General features: G+C 39.0%; 1 protein-coding gene across 5 annotated transcripts; it reads right to left on the bottom strand.

Annotated features, from left to right (window-relative positions):
* Positions 1–1,426: 1,426 nt before the first annotated feature.
* On the bottom strand, positions 1,427–16,489 carry LOC146513242 (ubiquitin carboxyl-terminal hydrolase 46-like). Of its 5 annotated transcripts, none has more exons than XM_085171357.1 (21): positions 16,376–16,489; positions 16,123–16,178; positions 15,740–15,830; positions 15,553–15,630; positions 15,018–15,073; positions 7,653–7,743; positions 7,466–7,543; positions 6,931–6,986; positions 6,534–6,624; positions 6,347–6,424; positions 6,137–6,237; positions 5,957–6,013; positions 4,508–4,639; positions 4,292–4,415; positions 4,055–4,206; positions 3,852–3,951; positions 3,635–3,711; positions 3,364–3,472; positions 2,725–2,782; positions 2,398–2,555; positions 1,427–2,300 (listed from the first exon to the last, which is right to left on the bottom strand). In XM_085171357.1, the coding sequence occupies exons 1-21, from the start codon at positions 16,400–16,402 to the stop codon at positions 2,262–2,264; spliced, it is 1,809 nt and encodes a 602-aa protein (XP_085027483.1). In that variant the 5' UTR covers positions 16,403–16,489; the 3' UTR covers positions 1,427–2,261. The 5 variants fall into 5 exon arrangements, with proteins under 5 accessions (XP_085027483.1, XP_085027485.1, XP_085027484.1 ...); XM_085171359.1 differs by having other exon boundaries at positions 1,428–2,311; XM_085171358.1 differs by lacking the exon at positions 7,653–7,743 and adding an exon at positions 14,621–14,711 and having other exon boundaries at positions 1,430–2,300; positions 16,376–16,488.
* Between the last annotated feature and the right edge of the window lie 401 nt (positions 16,490–16,890).

Here is a 16,890-nt window from a genome sequence, read left to right on the forward strand (position 1 = left end):
GGAAGTTTAGGGTTTTTTTCGCTTTAAAAAGAAGTTTTCTTCCCACGCACAACGGACACTAATGTTTTTGTCACTTTTTATGGAATCAAACTCAAAGTAAGGTCAGTACTTCCACGCTTTAAACGCTGCACGCTCATACTCTCTCTGCACTCGATATATGATCCATTGTTGATCTGCACACAGCTGTTGTCACGAACGTCGCACTTGCTTACGTCACTGTCATGAGACATTCTCGCAAAAAATCACGGTTTTAGTAACGCGGTAACGCAGCGTTCCTACGGAAAAGTAACGGTAATCTAATTACCGTTTTTGCAATAGTAATCCCTTACTTTACTCGTTACGTTACTGCCCATCTCTGGTAATGAGTAGGGACAGACCATGTTCAGTGTGTCGTGACACATGCACAATGGAAGAACACACCCACTTGTTGGTGCCAGAAGAGCCACTGAGAAATTATTGTTTTAGCTGACTCATCACAAGTCGATGGCTGGTCACCTGGAATAAAACTCTGGAGCGAATAATTGCCCGATTTTACTGGCCAGGAAACTGTTTTAGACTTAGAGCTTTTTATTGTCATTGTGCAGTTTCTTGCACAGTGAAATTGGGTAAGTGGAGAGCATAGAGCCGCTGTATCTGTGCGCACCACCATCGTGCATTTTTTTGCATGTTTGGATGTGCGCCGATGGTGTGCGTCCAGTGGTGTCAGCTGGTGAACCAGCCAATCATTCAAAAAGCGCCTTTATGCCCCTCACCATTAATGGAGGTCCCATTTGAGCGCATTGGCATGGACCTCATTTTATTGATGAGAAAAAGGAAGTCTTTAGTTCAGCTGTTCAGCAAACTGATCTTGACTTTGTTAATTAAACTTTGCAAAGCTGCCTTCAGTGTGTCCTGTACATGAGGTCATTTAGTACACCACAGCACAGTGAGTTTTTTGAGCTGATGAAGTTCAACCAAAACTGCAAACATGCAGCAGGAGACAGCAACTTGTTAAAATGTTATAAAAGGTACAATTAAAGATTTTCACCCTACAGGGTTGTCAATGATCCCAGGGTAAATGTCTAATTTGGTCAAAATTTTATAAGCCATTTCTGGAGAGACTGCAGTGGAAATGTTGTCACTTTTGGACTTTGCTACCTGCAGCTAAACATTTGCAGCTAAATCATTTATTTAAAAGCAGAAGCTGCAACTGATTGAGGGAATGTTTGTCTGAAAACTTCAACTGAACTCCAAGGGTACCATTGCTCCAGCTTACCATCTTTACCTGAGTGAATCAGTTTGTTGAACAATCTAAATGATTCAGAAACTTCTGTGACATCAGCTTAACTAAGGCTCATTACAAATTTCACAAAACACTGCTGAATACTTTTATTATTTTTTTATTAGTTATTTTTGTTTTTGTTGTTATTTTGATTTTAATAAAACAATTTTTTTTTAAAATTTAATTTATGTTACAAATAAATTAATAAAATAAAATTAATTAATAATAATATTAATAATAATAACAATAAAATTAGTGCTGTCAGCATTAACGTCATTAGTTAAAATGACATGTGTGAATGACTTAAAGTAGTGTGAAGCACTTTGGGGTCCTTAGGGACTGAGTAAAGCGCTACACAAATACAGGCCATTTACCATTTATATTATTATTAATTTATTAATTTATTTTATTTTATTAATTTATTTATTTGTTGTTCCCAGAGAGCAAGCCAAACACTGGTCCAGACAAGGACGATCTCTAGTAGTGGTGCACTACTAGTAGATTTTGTTTTAACCTCCTAGGACCTGGTGTCCACATATGTGGACATAATATTTTGGGTTGTCTAGACCAAAATGCAAAATTTTGCTCTTCAAAAACCTGATATCCACTTATGAGGGAGGACATTACACTTCCACTGTTCAATCGAAATTTAAAATGAACGTCGTCATATGTGGATCTCATTCTTTTGAGAAACAAAAAAGAAGATAGTCCGAATCTGATGTCTTTGTTTTTACATTCATCAGGTCCCAATCAACCCAAATGGCACAGAGAAATTAAAAATGCATGCCATGAAAGAGTTCAGGTCTTAGGAGGTTAAAAATGTCCCTGCTGATGAGACCAGTGAATGTGGGGCGACGGTGGCAAGAAAAAACTCCCTCCTGGAGGAAGAAATCTTGGGAGGAACCAGGCTCTCTGGTAGGACCCTTCCTCCTGAGGGCAATACTTACTAATACTTGTCCTCCAGTGTGCGATGGTGGGCTGGGACAACTGTTGTTCCTTCTCAGCATGATGGTGACCTTAACTTCCTTCCTTCCATTTCCTGTTTCAGAACTGAGAATGAAGACAAAACTGGTCAACAAGGTAACAGGACAATTAAAAATTCTCTCACTTCAGGATGAGATGCTGTGTCTTCTTACGTTTCTCTTGTAAAACAGGATGTAGGCCGAGTGCTGCTGTTCCTCACAAGCTGCAGATCCAGTTGTGTGGAGCACCTGTGCGTCATTATAGGTGAGCCAGCGATCTGATGTAGAGTGCTGACTCTCCTCAGGATGGACAGAATTACAGATGTAGTGTCCTGAAATCACATTAAGACAAATGAATCCAACTTCTGGAAGTCAACTGATTCAAGCAAACAGTGATTTTGACTTAGTGCTTCTTAGAACATCAAAAGCTTTTGTGTGTGAGTCCTTCACTCAAAAGTAGCAAGTTTTAATTTTCTGTTTGTAACAAGTCTGTTGTTTTACCTGACTCTGTGTCTCCATAATGGCTAATGATGCTGGCGAGACTGTAACAGCCACCACCCTGAGAAAGAACAAATCCAAAGAGTGTTAGTTTCGTAAAGTCTCACATCAGTGCCATAATTAAGCTGATTTCCTGAGGCTACGTCCACACTAATGTGTTTTTGTTTGCAAACACATCGTTTTCTCTCCGCTTTGACCTCCCGTCCACACTGAGACGGCGTTTTCCTCAAGGAAAAACACAGCATCTTGAAAACGTATACATTTCAAACCGGAGCTGTCCCGTCGCAGTGTGGACACTCGAAAACGCAGACTTTCTAAAACAATGACGCATTTTAGTTATGTGATGCAGTCATGTGAGCAATTAAACAAAGATAGCGGAGTGCATTATACAGCAGTTGTTTTGATTGCTCTCAATTTTGACAGCCCTAAAAAAGACGTGTACATGCTCCGGATAGCTTTTCTTCAAATCTTTTAATTCTCACTCGCTTTTGCGCAGGACTGGAACGTAAGCGTTTTCGGCCGTTTCAATGAGGACGCACAACTATTTGAAAATGACTGAAAACGCTCGTGTGGACGTAGAGTTTTCAAATCTATCAGGGTTAGTGTGGACGTAGCCTGAGACGTTCTGCAGTCTGTTTTTACCTGACTGGATGGCACCACCAAGTCCCTCTGCAGCCTGACGGGGTCATCAACCTTCTGAATCTTGTAGGTTTGTGTAAAGCCAAACCTCTTCAGATGCAAGATGAGAACTCTGGTAGAAAAGAAAACAAACAAGGTAGAAAATAAGAAGAATGAGTGTCAAACACAAACAGAAGATGGGAGAAAACGACTGCTCAAGTCTCGAAAAACTCTGATGTTTGATGCGCCACAGTTTGGAAACCTGGTCAGTCGATTCTGATGTGACCTTACTCACCTTGGCAGTGTATCAAAAGACGACTTCAGTTCTGAGGTCGTCCCTCCACAATCACAGCGAAATTCTATTTCTTGTTCCTGAACAACAGCACAGAGAAAACAGGCTTTATGGTAGAAAGAAATCTCAACATATGCACACACACATACACACAAACACTAACAAAAAAGGTGTGTTAAGATCGCTGATACTACAACTCTATTGGAATTTGTGATCTTACCTTCAAGTATGTCTCCAACATGTTTATAACAGACCCCTCTGGAACCAGGTCAAGAGACAAGCTGGTGAATTCCTCTTGCTGTGATGATTGGTGACTGCAGCTACACATTTCAGGAGTAACATAAAAAGTAAAGATCAGGTAGGTGGAAAAGAGGTATATGAAAATATTGCAACCAGCTCTGCGTTTCTGAAAGACGGGCTTACCTCTTGCATGTCCTCGTGTTTTCCATTTTAAAAATGTGATGGTCTTCTACTGGGCAGGTATAACTTTGGCCCAGGAGAGCTGCGTTCCTCTCCAGGTGAGGTGTGAGCCTTTTGACCTCATTGAGGAACAATGTTAGGAATTCATGAGCATCCTGAAAGAAAAGCAGAGAGATTTAAAACAGTACATCAAAATCAGAAGGTAAAGCAAAAAACGAAATGTCCAAATAGCTGACGCACTTTCTGTGCACTGCCGGTGTATTCAGGAGCTTGATTGCTGAATGCCTTCTTAAAAGATCTTAGGTGGTGACCTTTAAGGTCATAATCTGTTGACTGATGACAGTCCCTGACATCAATGAGCCTTCTGTAGAAAGGAAAGGGTAAACAGACGTTTCTGCTGTTAGATCTCTTTGTTCTTCAGGTTTTTGAAGAAAGTAGAAGGTTGACGTAGCGCACCTTAAGAGCTGAGCTTCTGGGTCTGCGCTCCACAAAACCTCCTGACGTCTGATGTCTCTAATGAACTCCTCAATGTTGAGGAGGCTCTGCAGGCAGGAGTTCATGTAGCAGGTGTTTCCGATGTTTGGAAACCTGACACACACACACAACGTTTACAGTATCAGTTAGAGATGGACCGATCCGATATTACGTATCGGTATCGGTCCGATACTGACGTAAATTACTGGATCGGATATCGGAGAGAAATAAAAAAATGTAATCCGATCCATTAAATATCAAAAAAGCACCTCACAAAACTTGCGACACTACGTAACCCGGCTCATAACCGTAGCATGTCGCAGCAGTGTGCGTCACTAATAGAGCGGCTGTGTGGAGCTTTGCTACCAAACCAGCATTTCATCTCCGAGGAAACAACCAATACCTGGAGCGACTGCCTCTCTCTCTCTCTCTCTCTCCTGCTGCTACTTCAATCGTGAAACTGCTTAATGATCAGCTGATCGGCTTTTCTGTCGCGAGTCTGTCTCTCTCGTTTGTTTATCGCCCACTTCGCGCCAGAAAGAGGAAACCAGCGGCTGAACACCAGCAGCACTATTAAGCTTGATAAGCTGTTGTTAGAATTTATTTAATATTACTTTCTACACCAGGATCTTTTTCTACACAGCTGACGTAACTGTGCAGGGGCGGATCTAGCAAAGTTTAGCCAGGGGGGCCGATAGGGCATGAACAGGGAAAAGGGGGCACAAAGACATACTTTTCTTTCTTATTCTCATTTAAAATGTCGAGCTTTTAATAAATAATTATCTGACTCTTACACCCAAAGTTTTAATCTGATGTAAAATATATAAATGTCCATTACTGTATATAGTAACTGTTAAGTCTAATATACCCTAGTAAGCTATACTACTTTTAACTTTGGGAAAGTACCATCTGTGCAGTCTGCAGTTCTGTTGAAGGAAGATGTTGAATCTATTTAATTTCTGTGCATTTTTTTCCCACACTGCATCAAATTAAAGTTGATTACGTCGATTAAGCATCATGAGGTGGGGGGGAGGGGGGTGGTGGTTCCCTATTTTTTTATTTTTTTTTATTTTTTTTTGCTGGGAGTTTGCAACCCTATTGGTTAGGTTGCTTAATATTTCTGCTAAGTACTCTTTAAAATACCAGAATAGGGAGGATGGAGCAGGTTTAAGTTTATTAGATTGATCAGTGTTGCTGATCTATGAAATATTTTGGGCGCAGTGTATTTTTTACAGTTAAACAGTTTTATTGATTAAAAACACTATATCGGATTCATATCGGTATCGGCAGCTATCCAAATTTATGATATCAGTATCGGTATCGGAGATAAAAAAAAGTGGTATCGTGCCATCTCTAGTATCAGTGTAAAATAATTCATTTTCTCCACTTTGACAAAGTGAGCTTTGGTCTTTGTGCACCACGTGTACTCACCCGAAGCAGTCTGTAGTCTCAGTTTGAGTTTCTATTGCTTTTCCACCGCATGCTACACTGCTCCAAAAAGGTAAAAACACAAACACAAAATTAGGAAAGATGTCAGGATGCTGAGCAGTGTTTGTGCATGTATGCATGAGCTTTGAAGTTTAAACATTTTGGAGGACGTCTTTCTCTTACCTGTTAAACACATGCTCCCATCCACTCTCTTGGTCCAGAAGCTCCATAATCAAAGTGTCCCAACTCAGGTCTGCTGGGATCTTTTCCGTGGTGCTTTTTACCTGATATATATATATAGGACTTAGCTGTGTGCCTCATTGCTCTTAATTGCTCTCATTTAACTGTGATGAGTAAATGCTTGATGACAGTGACTCTTTCCATAAAACATACCTTCCCGGATTTAAAAGGAGACCAGCGAGACCTTTTTTGTGTCTTTACAGTGTTGGTCTCTGCATCGCTGTCAGTTTGCTGCAGAGGACGAACAAACATAATATTATTAAAAAAGTAAAGTCACTTAAAATTAACAAGTGCAATTTAAAGAGAATGTGCATTTCATATGTTTTGTGTAAAAGCAAACCGAGGAACAGCAGAAGAAGTGTCTCCATTTTCTCGTCTTCTTCTGCTTTTGACCATTTTCAGGGTTGGGTGCAAAAGAAGCATCCGGGATGCTGATCAGGACAAAAGTGTAAATGTTGTGGAAATTTATAAGAAGGAGTACATGTTGTTAATAAAAATGAATAACTGTAATGGAATGGCAACATGAACAAAATCATGTATTTTATACATTTACACTCTACATTTTCAAACGCTAATCTCTGCATCCATTTAAATAATAGACAAGACTAGAACTAGTAAAAAAGATTTAAATACACAAAGTGGAAGAAAAATGCCAATAAAAGGGAAATAAAACAGCTCCAACTAAACCACTGCTATAAATATCTCCAGCAGTGTTAAAGAGTGGCGCATTTCTTTACCTCTGATGAGACGTTGAAGGAATTTCCTTCTCTGCCACGTTTTGTTTGTGTAATTTCTGTTTAGAAACAAGAAAACCAACATCAGTAATGGCATAAAACAAACATACCAAGGGAGTCTCTCCATGAAAAGTGTCCAGTTAGAAAATTTGGTATTATTTCCTATTATTTATCACTTTAGTGAGCTGTCAGCTCATGAAGCAGATATATAGGAATATCTTTAAATGAAATAAAAACAATTTATTCATGCCTTAAATTGAGTTTTAAAGTTTGTCCTATGAAATACCAAATCCTTCATTTGGTTCTGATCAAAATTCAGTTTTTACAGAAATCATCCATGAAGCTTCATTAAAAGCTTCAAAAATGCTTAAATGCTAAAAATATTTAGAGAAATGTGCTTTTTTCTTTCTGGGAAAAAAAACATGTTTAAACATCTTTGAACTTAATTTGAGGACATAGCTGTGTGCTAAATTGCTCTTAATTCTTCTCATTTAACTGATGAGTAAATGCTTGCTGACAGTGACTCCATAAAACATACCTTCCAGAATTTAAAAAGAAACCAGCGACACTTTTTTTGTGTCTTTACAGTGTTGCTCTCTGCATCGCTGTCAGTTTGCTGCAGAGGACGAACAAACATACGTTTATTAAAAAGGTAAAGTCACTTTAAATTAACAAGTGCAATTTAAAGAGAAGGTGCATTTAATATGTTTTGTGTAAAAGCAAACCGAGGAACAGCAGAAGCGTCTCCATTTTCTCTTCTTCTTTTGACCATTTTCAGGCTTAGGTGGTGTGGCAGCAACACAAGCATCCGGGATGCTGATGAGGACAAAAGTGTAATGCTTAATGTAATTATATGCAACATTCTCTGACTGGAAGAAATTTGTTTAACATTTAAACCTATTTTCTGCACATTCCAGCACATAAAATAATTTTTTTTTTTGTGTTTACACTCAGTCTTTCAAATAGATGCAAGTAAAACACAGCAGAAAATAAATAAAGTCAAAGACTAGCGGTCCTGTTGCTCTATTTTCACCTGTAAAGCAGGAGTCGGGCAGGCGGAGGTTTACCCTGGTGCAGGTGTGCCGCAGTGGTCAGTGGAAGGATACGGCAGCTTCTCTGTGAATTTCCCATTATGTTGTTGTGCAGTCGGTGCTAGCTTGGAAGTTTAGGGTTTTTTTCGCTTTAAAAAGAAGTTTTCTTCCCACGCACAACGGACACTAATGTTTTTGTCACTTTTTATGGAATCAAACTCAAAGTAAGGTCAGTACTTCCACGCTTTAAACGCTGCACGCTCATACTCTCTCTGCACTCGATATATGATCCATTGTTGATCTGCACACAGCTGTTGTCACGAACGTCGCACTTGCTTACGTCACTGTCATGAGACATTCTCGCAAAAAATCACGGTTTTAGTAACGCGGTAACGCAGCGTTCCTACGGAAAAGTAACGGTAATCTAATTACCGTTTTTGCAATAGTAATCCCTTACTTTACTCGTTACGTTACTGCCCATCTCTGGTAATGAGTAGGGACAGACCATGTTCAGTGTGTCGTGACACATGCACAATGGAAGAACACACCCACTTGTTGGTGCCAGAAGAGCCACTGAGAAATTATTGTTTTAGCTGACTCATCACAAGTCGATGGCTGGTCACCTGGAATAAAACTCTGGAGCGAATAATTGCCCGATTTTACTGGCCAGGAAACTGTTTTAGACTTAGAGCTTTTTATTGTCATTGTGCAGTTTCTTGCACAGTGAAATTGGGTAAGTGGAGAGCATAGAGCCGCTGTATCTGTGCGCACCACCATCGTGCATTTTTTTGCATGTTTGGATGTGCGCCGATGGTGTGCGTCCAGTGGTGTCAGCTGGTGAACCAGCCAATCATTCAAAAAGCGCCTTTATGCCCCTCACCATTAATGGAGGTCCCATTTGAGCGCATTGGCATGGACCTCATTTTATTGATGAGAAAAAGGAAGTCTTTAGTTCAGCTGTTCAGCAAACTGATCTTGACTTTGTTAATTAAACTTTGCAAAGCTGCCTTCAGTGTGTCCTGTACATGAGGTCATTTAGTACACCACAGCACAGTGAGTTTTTTGAGCTGATGAAGTTCAACCAAAACTGCAAACATGCAGCAGGAGACAGCAACTTGTTAAAATGTTATAAAAGGTACAATTAAAGATTTTCACCCTACAGGGTTGTCAATGATCCCAGGGTAAATGTCTAATTTGGTCAAAATTTTATAAGCCATTTCTGGAGAGACTGCAGTGGAAATGTTGTCACTTTTGGACTTTGCTACCTGCAGCTAAACATTTGCAGCTAAATCATTTATTTAAAAGCAGAAGCTGCAACTGATTGAGGGAATGTTTGTCTGAAAACTTCAACTGAACTCCAAGGGTACCATTGCTCCAGCTTACCATCTTTACCTGAGTGAATCAGTTTGTTGAACAATCTAAATGATTCAGAAACTTCTGTGACATCAGCTTAACTAAGGCTCATTACAAATTTCACAAAACACTGCTGAATACTTTTATTATTTTTTTATTAGTTATTTTTGTTTTTGTTGTTATTTTGATTTTAATAAAACAATTTTTTTTTAAAATTTAATTTATGTTACAAATAAATTAATAAAATAAAATTAATTAATAATAATATTAATAATAATAACAATAAAATTAGTGCTGTCAGCATTAACGTCATTAGTTAAAATGACATGTGTGAATGACTTAAAGTAGTGTGAAGCACTTTGGGGTCCTTAGGGACTGAGTAAAGCGCTACACAAATACAGGCCATTTACCATTTATATTATTATTAATTTATTAATTTATTTTATTTTATTAATTTATTTATTTGTTGTTCCCAGAGAGCAAGCCAAACACTGGTCCAGACAAGGACGATCTCTAGTAGTGGTGCACTACTAGTAGATTTTGTTTTAACCTCCTAGGACCTGGTGTCCACATATGTGGACATAATATTTTGGGTTGTCTAGACCAAAATGCAAAATTTTGCTCTTCAAAAACCTGATATCCACTTATGAGGGAGGACATTACACTTCTACTGTTCAATCGAAATTTAAAATGAACGTCGTCATATGTGGATCTCATTCTTTTGAGAAACAAAAAAGAAGATAGTCCGAATCTGATGTCTTTGTTTTTACATTCATCAGGTCCCAATCAACCCAAATGGCACAGAGAAATTAAAAATGCATGCCATGAAAGAGTTCAAGTCTTAGGAGGTTAAAAATGTCCCTGCTGATGAGACCAGTGAATGTGGGGCGACGGTGGCAAGAAAAAACTCCCTCCTGGAGGAAGAAATCTTGGGAGGAACCAGGCTCTCTGGTAGGACCCTTCCTCCTGAGGGCAATACTTACTAATACTTGTCCTCCAGTGTGCGATGGTGGGCTGGGACAACTGTTGTTCCTTCTCAGCATGATGGTGACCTTAACTTCCTTCCTTCCATTTCCTGTTTCAGAACTGAGAATGAAGACAAAACTGGTCAACAAGGTAACAGGACAATTAAAAATTCTCTCACTTCAGGATGAGATGCTGTGTCTTCTTACGTTTCTCTTGTAAAACAGGATGTAGGCCGAGTGCTGCTGTTCCTCACAAGCTGCAGATCCAGTTGTGTGGAGCACCTGTGCGTCATTATAGGTGAGCCAGCGATCTGATGTAGAGTGCTGACTCTCCTCAGGATGGACAGAATTACAGATGTAGTGTCCTGAAATCACATTAAGACAAATGAATCCAACTTCTGGAAGTCAACTGATTCAAGCAAACAGTGATTTTGACTTAGTGCTTCTTAGAACATCAAAAGCTTTTGTGTGTGAGTCCTTCACTCAAAAGTAGCAAGTTTTAATTTTCTGTTTGTAACAAGTCTGTTGTTTTACCTGACTCTGTGTCTCCATAATGGCTAATGATGCTGGCGAGACTGTAACAGCCACCACCCTGAGAAAGAACAAATCCAAAGAGTGTTAGTTTCATAAAGTCTCACATCAGTGCCATAATTAAGCTGATTTGCTGAGGCTACGTCCACACTAATGTGTTTTTGTTTGCAAACACATCGTTTTCTCTCCGCTTTGACCTCCCGTCCACACTGAGACGGCGTTTTCCTCAAGGAAAAACACAGCATCTTGAAAACGTATACATTTCAAACCGGAGCTGTCCCGTCGCAGTGTGGACACTCGAAAACGCAGACTTTCTAAAACAATGACGCATTTTAGTTATGTGATGCAGTCATGTGAGCAATTAAACAAAGATAGCGGAGTGCATTATACAGCAGTTGTTTTGATTGCTCTCAATTTTGACAGCCCTAAAAAAGACGTGTACATGCTCCGGATAGCTTTTCTTCAAATCTTTTAATTCTCACTCGCTTTTGCGCAGGACTGGAACGTAAGCGTTTTCGGCCGTTTCAATGAGGACGCACAACTATTTGAAAATGACTGAAAACGCTCGTGTGGACGTAGAGTTTTCAAATCTATCAGGGTTAGTGTGGACGTAGCCTGAGACGTTCTGCAGTCTGTTTTTACCTGACTGGATGGCACCACCAAGTCCCTCTGCAGCCTGACGGGGTCATCAACCTTCTGAATCTTGTAGGTTTGTGTAAAGCCAAACCTCTTCAGATGCAAGATGAGAACTCTGGTAGAAAAGAAAACAAACAAGGTAGAAAATAAGAAGAATGAGTGTCAAACACAAACAGAAGATGGGAGAAAACGACTGCTCAAGTCTCGAAAAACTCTGATGTTTGATGCGCCACAGTTTGGAAACCTGGTCAGTCGATTCTGATGTGACCTTACTCACCTTGGCAGTGTATCAAAAGACGACTTCAGTTCTGAGGTCGTCCCTCCACAATCACAGCGAAATTCTATTTCTTGTTCCTGAACAACAGCACAGAGAAAACAGGCTTTATGGTAGAAAGAAATCTCAACATATGCACACACACATACACACAAACACTAACAAAAAAGGTGTGTTAAGATCGCTGATACTACAACTCTATTGGAATTTGTGATCTTACCTTCAAGTATGTCTCCAACATGTTTATAACAGACCCCTCTGGAACCAGGTCAAGAGACAAGCTGGTGAATTCCTCTTGCTGTGATGATTGGTGACTGCAGCTACACATTTCAGGAGTAACATAAAAAGTAAAGATCAGGTAGGTGGAAAAGAGGTATATGAAAATATTGCAACCAGCTCTGCGTTTCTGAAAGACGGGCTTACCTCTTGCATGTCCTTGTGTTTTCCATTTTAAAAATGTGATGGTCTTCTACTGGGCAGGTATAACTTTGGCCCAGGAGAGCTGCGTTCCTCTCCAGGTGAGGTGTGAGCCTTTTGACCTCATTGAGGAACAATGTTAGGAATTCATGAGCATCCTGAAAGAAAAGCAGAGAGATTTAAAACAGTACATCAAAATCAGAAGGTAAAGCAAAAAACGAAATGTCCAAATAGCTGACGCACTTTCTGTGCACTGCCGGTGTATTCAGGAGCTTGATTGCTGAATGCCTTCTTAAAAGATCTTAGGTGGTGACCTTTAAGGTCATAATCTGTTGACTGATGACAGTCCCTGACATCAATGAGCCTTCTGTAGAAAGGAAAGGGTAAACAGACGTTTCTGCTGTTAGATCTCTTTGTTCTTCAGGTTTTTGAAGAAAGTAGAAGGTTGACGTAGCGCACCTTAAGAGCTGAGCTTCTGGGTCTGCGCTCCACAAAACCTCCTGACGTCTGATGTCTCTAATGAACTCCTCAATGTTGAGGAGGCTCTGCAGGCAGGAGTTCATGTAGCAGGTGTTTCCGATGTTTGGAAACCTGACACACACACACAACGTTTACAGTATCAGTTAGAGATGGACCGATCCGATATTACGTATCGGTATCGGTCCGATACTGACGTAAATTACTGGATCGGATATCGGAGAGAAATAAAAAAATGTAATCCGATCCATTAAATATCAAAAAAGCACCTCACAAAACTTGCGACACTACGTAACCCGGCTCATAACCGTAGCATGTCGCAGCAGTGTGCGTCACTAATAGAGCGGCTGTGTGGAGCTTTGCTACCAAACCAGCATTTCATCTCCGAGGAAACAACCAATACCTGGAGCGACTGCCTCTCTCTCTCTCTCTCTCTCCTGCTGCTACTTCAATCGTGAAACTGCTTAATGATCAGCTGATCGGCTTTTCTGTCGCGAGTCTGTCTCTCTCGTTTGTTTATCGCCCACTTCGCGCCAGAAAGAGGAAACCAGCGGCTGAACACCAGCAGCACTATTAAGCTTGATAAGATGTTGTTAGAATTTATTTAATATTACTTTCTACACCAGGATCTTTTTCTACACAGCTGACGTAACTGTGCAGGGGCGGATCTAGCAAAGTTTAGCCAGGGGGGCCGATAGGGCATGAACAGGGAAAAGGGGGCACAAAAACATACTTTTCTTTCTTATTCTCATTTAAAATGTCGAGCTTTTAATAAATAATTATCTGACTCTTACACCCAAAGTTTTAATCTGATGTAAAATATATAAATGTCCATTACTGTATATAGTAACTGTTAAGTCTAATATACCCTAGTAAGCTATACTACTTTTAACTTTGGGAAAGTACCATCTGTGCAGTCTGCAGTTCTGTTGAAGGAAGATGTTGAATCTATTTAATTTCTGTGCATTTTTTTTCCCACACTGCATCAAATTAAAGTTGATTACGTCGATTAAGCATCATGAGGTGGGGGGGAGGGGGGTGGTGGTTCCCTATTTTTTTATTTTTTTTTATTTTTTTTTGCTGGGAGTTTGCAACCCTATTGGTTAGGTTGCTTAATATTTCTGCTAAGTACTCTTTAAAATACCAGAATAGGGAGGATGGAGCAGGTTTAAGTTTATTAGATTGATCAGTGTTGCTGATCTATGAAATATTTTGGGCGCAGTGTATTTTTTACAGTTAAACAGTTTTATTGATTAAAAACACTATATCGGATTCATATCGGTATCGGCAGATATCCAAATTTATGATATCAGTATCGGTATCGGAGATAAAAAAAAGTGGTATCGTGCCATCTCTAGTATCAGTGTAAAATAATTCATTTTCTCCACTTTGACAAAGTGAGCTTTGGTCTTTGTGCACCACGTGTACTCACCCGAAGCAGTCTGTAGTCTCAGTTTGAGTTTCTATTGCTTTTCCACCGCATGCTACACTGCTCCAAAAAGGTAAAAACACAAACACAAAATTAGGAAAGATGTCAGGATGCTGAGCAGTGTTTGTGCATGTATGCATGAGCTTTGAAGTTTAAACATTTTGGAGGACGTCTTTCTCTTACCTGTTAAACACATGCTCCCATCCACTCTCTTGGTCCAGAAGCTCCATAATCAAAGTGTCCCAACTCAGGTCTGCTGGGATCTTTTCCGTGGTGCTTTTTACCTGATATATATATATAGGACTTAGCTGTGTGCCTCATTGCTCTTAATTGCTCTCATTTAACTGTGATGAGTAAATGCTTGATGACAGTGACTCTTTCCATAAAACATACCTTCCCGGATTTAAAAGGAGACCAGCGAGACCTTTTTTGTGTCTTTACAGTGTTGGTCTCTGCATCGCTGTCAGTTTGCTGCAGAGGACGAACAAACATAATATTATTAAAAAAGTAAAGTCACTTAAAATTAACAAGTGCAATTTAAAGAGAATGTGCATTTCATATGTTTTGTGTAAAAGCAAACCGAGGAACAGCAGAAGAAGTGTCTCCATTTTCTCGTCTTCTTCTGCTTTTGACCATTTTCAGGGTTGGGTGCAAAAGAAGCATCCGGGATGCTGATCAGGACAAAAGTGTAAATGTTGTGGAAATTTATAAGAAGGAGTACATGTTGTTAATAAAAATGAATAACTGTAATGGAATGGCAACATGAACAAAATCATGTATTTTATACATTTACACTCTACATTTTCAAACGCTAATCTCTGCATCCATTTAAATAATAGACAAGACTAGAACTAGTAAAAAAGATTTAAATACACAAAGTGGAAGAAAAATGCCAATAAAAGGGAAATAAAACAGCTCCAACTAAACCACTGCTATAAATATCTCCAGCAGTGTTAAAGAGTGGCGCATTTCTTTACCTCTGATGAGACGTTGAAGGAATTTCCTTCTCTGCCACGTTTTGTTTGTGTAATTTCTGTTTAGAAACAAGAAAACCAACATCAGTAATGGCATAAAACAAACATACCAAGGGAGTCTCTCCATGAAAAGTGTCCAGTTAGAAAATTTGGTATTATTTCCTATTATTTATCACTTTAGTGAGCTGTCAGCTCATGAAGCAGATATATAGGAATATCTTTAAATGAAATAAAAACAATTTATTCATGCCTTAAATTGAGTTTTAAAGTTTGTCCTATGAAATACCAAATCCTTCATTTGGTTCTGATCAAAATTCAGTTTTTACAGAAATCATCCATGAAGCTTCATTAAAAGCTTCAAAAATGCTTAAATGCTAAAAATATTTAGAGAAATGTGCTTTTTTCTTTCTGGGAAAAAAAACATGTTTAAACATCTTTGAACTTAATTTGAGGACATAGCTGTGTGCTAAATTGCTCTTAATTCTTCTCATTTAACTGATGAGTAAATGCTTGCTGACAGTGACTCCATAAAACATACCTTCCAGAATTTAAAAAGAAACCAGCGACACTTTTTTTGTGTCTTTACAGTGTTGCTCTCTGCATCGCTGTCAGTTTGCTGCAGAGGACGAACAAACATACGTTTATTAAAAAGGTAAAGTCACTTTAAATTAACAAGTGCAATTTAAAGAGAAGGTGCATTTAATATGTTTTGTGTAAAAGCAAACCGAGGAACAGCAGAAGCGTCTCCATTTTCTCTTCTTCTTTTGACCATTTTCAGGCTTAGGTGGTGTGGCAGCAACACAAGCATCCGGGATGCTGATGAGGACAAAAGTGTAAATGTTATTTTTCAAAGTGGAAATTTTTAACAAGGAGTTCATGCTGGAGATTGCAAATAAAAATTAATAACTGTAATGGAACAAAATCATGTATTTTGTACATTTACACTCTACATTTTCAAACGCTAATCTCTGAATCAATATAAATTATAGACAAGACTAGAAGTAGTAAAAAAGATGTAAATACAAAACACCAATAAAAGGGAAATAAAACAGCTCCAACTAAACCACTGCTATAAATATCTCCAGCAGCATTAAAGAGTTTTCTTTACCTCTGATGAGACGTAGAAGGAATTTCCTTCTCTGCCACGTTTTGTTTGTGTGATTTCTGTTTAGAAACAAGAAAACCAACATCAGTAATGGCATAAAACAAAGTATATGGTATGAAAATACAAAATCCTTCATTTGGTTCAAACTTCAGTTTTTACAGAAATCATCCAAGAAGCTTCCTTAAAAGTTTCAAAAATGCTTATTTACCATAAGAAAATATTCAGAGAAATGTGCTGCGAGTCTCTTCAAACTTACCTTTCTGTGAAAAAGAAGTTTAAACATCTTTGGACTTAATGTGATCGCAGCGAAAATCTTCTCAGCTTTGTTCAACTGAAAACAAGCAGTCAAAGGTTGTGTATTTATAAACTTTCAGCATAGAATGTTCATTCCCTGAACAGCAAACATCATCATTATGATGTATAGGGCTAATTTGCATATTTTGGAATGTATGCTCATTTGAACTGTATGGTGCTCGTCTCCAAGCAACTGCTACAAAATACAGGTCAAGTCAAGTGGCTTTTATTGTCATTTTAACCACGTGCAGTGGTACTGTACAGAGTGAAATGAGACAGCGTTCCTCCGAGACCCTGGTGCTATATATGACATATACGGACAAACCCAGGACTACATAAAGTGCAGTGTGCATAAACTGCAAAAATAAACAAGACAAAACAGTGCAAAACTAGACAGAACAGGACGATACAGACACAAGACAATGGAAATGTGCAAAATGCTGAGTATTGTGCAAAAGTAACTTGGTGTCTGTATGT

This window comes from Neolamprologus multifasciatus, chromosome 8 (assembly GCF_963576455.1).
Source record: "Neolamprologus multifasciatus chromosome 8, fNeoMul1.2, whole genome shotgun sequence".
In the NCBI taxonomy this organism is placed as follows: Eukaryota; Metazoa; Chordata; class Actinopteri; order Cichliformes; family Cichlidae; genus Neolamprologus; species Neolamprologus multifasciatus.